This window comes from Malania oleifera, chromosome 10 (assembly GCF_029873635.1).
Source record: "Malania oleifera isolate guangnan ecotype guangnan chromosome 10, ASM2987363v1, whole genome shotgun sequence".
Classification (NCBI taxonomy): domain Eukaryota; kingdom Viridiplantae; phylum Streptophyta; class Magnoliopsida; order Santalales; family Ximeniaceae; genus Malania; species Malania oleifera.
In genome coordinates this window covers 2345883-2352077 of record NC_080426.1, presented here as the reverse complement: position 1 = coordinate 2352077, position 6195 = coordinate 2345883, and the positions used below count along the sequence as shown (strand labels likewise).

Genomic DNA, 6195 nt, shown 5'->3' with positions numbered 1-6195 from the left:
TATGGATTATGGTATTTTTGGGATTCATTGACTTTTTATAGTTCAATCAATTTTAAATCACAAGATTTTGTATCATTGGTAATTGAAAATTTTTGTATTACTTTTCTCATGATGAATATATAGAATTTTTTCTATACAATCAATTAAATCAACTAGGAGGGTTGTTTGGGGAATGGCCTGGGAGGGTAGACTACTTTACAAATAAATCCTTTCGAAATGGGAACTTAATTGTTCTTTCAAGGTACTGAAATTATTAATAAGTTATCACTCTTTCGCAAAATTGACGGCTAGCTAGGAGAGAGGGATGGGTTGTTGTGAAGTCTAAAGTTTTGTTGACTTTATTCAAATGAAAAAGAAAAAGTATAAACGAAAAAGACTTATTGACTTATCGTTTGTGGGGTAATATATAGGGATTAAGTAATTAATTAATTACTTAATAGTTACTAAAGACGTTCACAACTATATATATATTTTACAAAAGATGTACGAAAAGAAAACACTAAAATGGTTTCTTTCTTAATTTACAACCCGTTCATATGGCATTATTAATTAACATCAATCATGACTAATAACAATTAAGTACTGATCTAATCTACGGCCACATGCATATAGTTAAGTTTTGCTGTCACAAGCACTGGCAGCAACTTCTTGTTCTAATCTTATTTGGTTACCACTTGTTTTCAAAATCAATTTTTGTTCCTACCATCAAGTAGGTGCGGAGGCATTTTGTCTTACCATGAAATCAATAATTAATATTTTCACAAATTCTACATCAAATTGGTTTAGTAAAATAACATAGGATAGAATGTAGTTTAAAATTTAAGAATCAAGTAAATAATTATTTCTTATATATTCCTAATTATTTCATTCAATATGTAATAAGAATGGAATAGGCATCCTAATATTAAAATTTGAAGAAAGTTATTTCTTATCTATTTCTTATTATGAACTCATAAAATGTTTTATATTGTTAATTATTTGTTTAATAGTAATAACATAATTTTTTTTATATAACTAATTATAGTTAATTAACCTATTAAAACTAATTTATGCCAGAGAATATGAATTCTGTAAACCAAAGGCAACCTAAATGTTGCATCTCGACATAATTGCGCAATCCGTTTGACTATTTCTCCAAACTGACTTAGTGTCCTCACTATCAAATCTTTCCATTTTAGTTTCTTGAAAGCACAAGTTGTCTGGCTTCTAAACTTCCATAATTTGATTTATTCTTCTTCTTTTGGCCGAATTGTTCAACCCCCTAACATTCCTTGAGATAATTTTAGCTCTCATGGACATATATACCATAGTCGTATCCGTGGACTCGGTTCTTTTCTACATTTCTGTAAATAGTAAGCAAAACTCCAACTACAGTCCTCCTGTCTGACCTTGACTTCCTTATTGACTTCATTGATCTTGTTTATGATCCAATCCTTACACTTTGTTTTTGTCTTTGTTTAAATTAAATCCGGCAAAATTCACAATTAAGCCACAATTTCAGTTGTTTGGAAGACTGACTTGTTTGATTGCAAGGTTCGCATCAGTTTCGGAGGTGATGTGGGTTCTTAGATTGGAAAGAGTTCTCTTGTATTTTCTCTAATTTAGGAAGATGATTTATTCTTACTTTTATTTGTTGTCTTATTCATAGAGTTCAAACATTTTGCTTGAATTCTTTTCTTTTACTGATATTACCTTTAAAAATAAAAAATAAAATTGAGCATGAGTATTTCATGTTGGAAGGATTTAATTAGGTAAAAAGAAGATGTGGGATGTGGTATATATGACTATTCTCTTGTATGTATGCTCTAGATTTAACAAATCATTAATGGAACAACTCTGAAAAATTTTTGGAAAAAAAATCAATGTTGCCCCAAACACCTAACGTACCTCTGATTTCTCATATAAAATTAGGAATTTTTGAATGAAGCATGGTTGCGAGAGATCATTTTTAACAACACACATGCATACTTACATATATTTAAACATATATATATAGATAAGTTTGAATGCTGGTGTCCTCAAATATTAGTTATTCTTCATTATTCATGAGAAAGCAATAAATAAGGACCCCGCTTGCCCACTTGCCAAACCAACTTGCAAGTTGCAAAACCCCACCTTCCTCCAAAACCCTACACATTATTATATGCTACACATATAGAAAAAGAGCAAGGAAAAGGAAACAAAACAAAGAAAAAGAAACACCAACTTGCCCCCTCCTCCTTAATTGTTTTCCCAACAAGTTGAGTTTAAAAACTCAACTTGCAGATGAACTGTTGATTCCTTCACAATAAAATAATAATATATTAATTGCAAAGTTCAAACAATCCTCCCCCCCAGCCGCATCCATATGCGCTCCCTACCTTATTCCCCTTCAACAAAAATATTCCATCCACATGTTCTTAATTTGACTGCCTGTAATTAAGATTTTTTTTCTTTTTCTTTTTCTTTTTTTCTTTCTATAAAAAAATCTATTTTATAATGATAAAAAATTGGCCTTAATTAATTCTTGTTCACAAGATGACGCGTAACACTAATACATAAAAAGATTTCTTCTAAAATAGTATAGTGAATAGTCCTCCGTCACTAGCTAAATAGTTGGGGCTTAGTTCTTTTGTTATATGCATTTGTCGGTGCTAATTAAAAGAGGAACTGGAACAAATTTACCTGCAATATTAAAAGTCTTTAATATAATTTCTTTTTGACCCCAAAGGGTGCGAATTGAACATGCACTTAACCAAAAGATAGATAAACAATTAAGTAGTGGTAATAAGAGTATTGCCGCATATGATTATCATGACCGCCACTACTGCAAATGCCTTTTACATGTGTTTTATCTGTCATGATCAAGGTATACACACACACATCGGTTCGTCGGTCCATCCTTTCCCTACTTCAATTCAATTGCATAAGTGAAACCACTTCCCAAGTTCTGTGCAGCGTGGCTGTGATTTTGTTAGTGCACATTGTGGACTTTAATCAATCAATTAATTAATTTTTCATTCTCTGGTATATATACATGTATAATTAATTAATGCTTGTGCTAGAAGACCTGCAGGTGGAGAGATAAAATAAATAGCACCCATAACAAAGGAATGTAATATTTTTAAAAAAAAATTGTGGATAATAAAACTAGAACCCAGACCTCCTAATAACCAGTTATTAGGTTGTGGACCAACAATGTATATCAAATTTTAACAATAAATTACACATTGTCCACGATAATAATCCATCTATTGCATAATTAGCAAGAGCTTAATTCCTCCGTCATAAGTTAGTGTTATTCATAAACTTATACCGGGCCGCTATGTGGGTGACTTCCTACTTTTTCTAAGGAAAAAAAAATTACACAAGTTCATTAAGTTGGAGCTTCGGTTATCAGGTCAATTATTAAAAAAAAACAAATTAAGGATGTGGAGGCTGGCAGAGCATAACTCGAATTAAACATATCATTCAATTTTGGAAGGCACTATGAAGAACCAATTAAGAACATGTATTCATAATTTCATACAAACAAAAACAAAGTAAAAAGAAAGAACAAAAAACAAAACAAAAGCCCCATTTTTTATATATATATATATACGCATATATATATATATATATATATATATATATATATATATTTTATCATACTACCGTTGATTCAATTCACCTTCAACCACCGTAGCAGTCTGAATATGAAGGGCTCGATCATCGATCCGAAGATGATGCCATAAAATTTTCTGATTCTATAGATTTGGGATGATTAGCTATCGCCGATCTGATCTGACCCACATCACAAAATTAATCACAAACGATTCCGCCCGACATGAATTTAATGGAGAAATTAAATCACGACAATTTGTGGTTGGTCTTGGCCAAGTTCTCGGCGATCTGAGCCAGCGACTGCAAGTTGCACCGCACGATCGTATCGGCGAACACGCAAGTCTCCTCCTTCGTGTTTCCCGCTGGCACATCCACCACGTACGACTCTACCACCACCGTCCCGTTCCCCGCTGGCGAAGAAGGGTGTAGCGTCGTCACAGACCGGTAGTTCGACAGCCGGTGGTCCCCGCCTACGACGCTGAAGCTCATCACGTGCCGCTCGTCGTCCAGGATCTCCAGCCGTTCCGTGCTCGTCGCCGCCGGCAGCCCTGACACCACGCGCACCTCCCGGAGGGTGCCCACGTCGCCGTCCCCGAGGATGACCTGGCAGCTCTTCAGGAAGTGCTTGTACGTTTGGGGCTGGTCGAAGCGGCGGACGACGGACCACACAGCGGACACCGGCGCCGCGATGGTCTGCACTACGGCGGAGCAGCACTGGTTGGGCCCCAACGTGTGGGTGTGGTATTGCGCGGCCGTTTCGGGCACCGAGCAAGCCAGCAGGACGCGGCGCGTGAGCATCGCCAACGCGGTTTGGGATTGCTTGCCGCTGCCGCCGGCGGTGGCGATTTGGTGTGTGGTGTTGATTCTTTGCAGTTGAAGCGAAGAAGGCATATCTCTTGTGTCTCCTCTGTCTCTGTCTCTCTCTCTCTCTCTCTCTGTCGTCTATTTGGGTTTGGATAACTGTTTTTATCAATTTCTGAGATAGATATAATGCTGTCTGTGTGTGTGTATATATATATATATATATATATATATAAATATACGTAGAGAGAGAAAGAGAAGAGAGAGAGAAAGGGAGAGAGAATGTGGAGCAGCGTGAGATTGCTCTTTCCTCGGAGAAAACCATAAAGAAAGGGAAGCATGGGCGATCTTTATCTGCAGGCTTACGCCGGACTGCGCAAGTGGATCCTCAACTTGCACCTTCTTTCTTTGGACCACGTCCCAATAAACGGGCTTCTCTTTTCCAGAAATTACAAGGCTGCCACTGCCTTAATTAATTATTTGGTGAATTACTTTCTAATTGATTAATTAATTATTTATTTAATATGATTTATTTTATGTTCGGTATTTATATGTCTGTGTATATATGCTTGCCTCTCATTTTTAGAATTTTAATTCGTGGAGGACACTTGTTTGTGATATTACTACACAAAATAGAAAACTTAATCATGGTGATTTGAGATGGAGATGGTATATAAAAAGATTAGAAAAAATTAAAAAGTAGAAGGAAAAAAAAAACAGTTAATCTCATTATGAGATTCCTTCTTTTTAAAAGTAAAAATGAAATACAGAAATTAACTTTGTATTATGTGTATAATCATTGTATCATTTATTTTTTTTAGTGCTCTCACTTTCATCCTTATGTAATTTAAAAATTTATGATGTAAAATTTAAAATGTGAGCATAAATGTTTTAATAATTATCCGTTATTATTTGTTTGTGTTGTCAAGAGATTCATTGGATTCTAGCTAGGTTATGAAATGCACTGAGGGTACATAGTACTTCCTTGCATTAGTACCCTCCAAACCCACACAAGTAGAATTGAAGTTATATTTTAACTAGTTAGTAATTTCAGTTAGGTTCAAAATATTGTCATATTCTCTCAAGAATAATTGTATGCCACTTCGATCGATTCTAATTATTTTACATAAATAATTTCAATATTTCAGCAAAGTACATGATTAACATAAAGGATTGTTTACTCAATTACTTCTTCTCACATTCCAAAAATCTCTTATTAAGCATGAATAAATTGATTTGTTTTCCACTTTTTTACGCTCATTTCTTTTAATTAATATTCTCGCTACACCATCTTCTCAATCCCATATAGATATACAATTAATAAAAATGTTACACAATTACTTTGGATGCACATTTCAAAATATTAACACTTAAAAACCCTTTTTTAGGAGTTTAAAGTCTCCCATACATCGTCTATTCAAACCTGACAAAAAACAAATACATGTTTAATTGTGAAAAATAATTTTATTTTTATTTTTAATATTTTAAAGATTTACAAAATTGTCACAAATATCACCTACCTTATTTTTTTAATTTCTTAATATTTATATGAGAAATTTTAAAAATATTAAAAATATGTTCTTCAACATTTCTATATAAATGTTCAAAAACTAAAAAAAAAAGTAAGATTTTATAATTCTTTAAAAATAAAAAATAAAAAATATTGAGAAAAAAACATGAGGCGATTATGATGAATAATACGAAAATACACAGATAAAAAAAATAAGAACACATGGATTTAACGTGGTTCGGTAGAATGCCTATGTCCACGGAAGCAAGTAGCGGCTGAATTTCATTATCATTAAAATAGGG

At 33.6% G+C, this 6195-nt stretch overlaps 1 protein-coding gene across 1 annotated transcript; it reads right to left on the bottom strand.

Annotated features, from left to right (window-relative positions):
* Nucleotides 1-3675: 3675 nt before the first annotated feature.
* Nucleotides 3676-4728, bottom strand: LOC131166325 (abscisic acid receptor PYL4-like). Its single transcript, XM_058124772.1, has one exon. The coding sequence runs from the start codon at nt 4471-4473 to the stop codon at nt 3829-3831; it is 645 nt and encodes a 214-aa protein (XP_057980755.1). The 5' UTR covers nt 4474-4728; the 3' UTR covers nt 3676-3828.
* Between the last annotated feature and the right edge of the window lie 1467 nt (nt 4729-6195).

Excerpts from the sequence above, each read along its gene's own strand:
- LOC131166325 (XM_058124772.1), bottom strand. The coding sequence starts at position 4,473 with ATGCCTTCTTCGCTTCAACTGCAAAGAATCAACACCACACACCAAATC.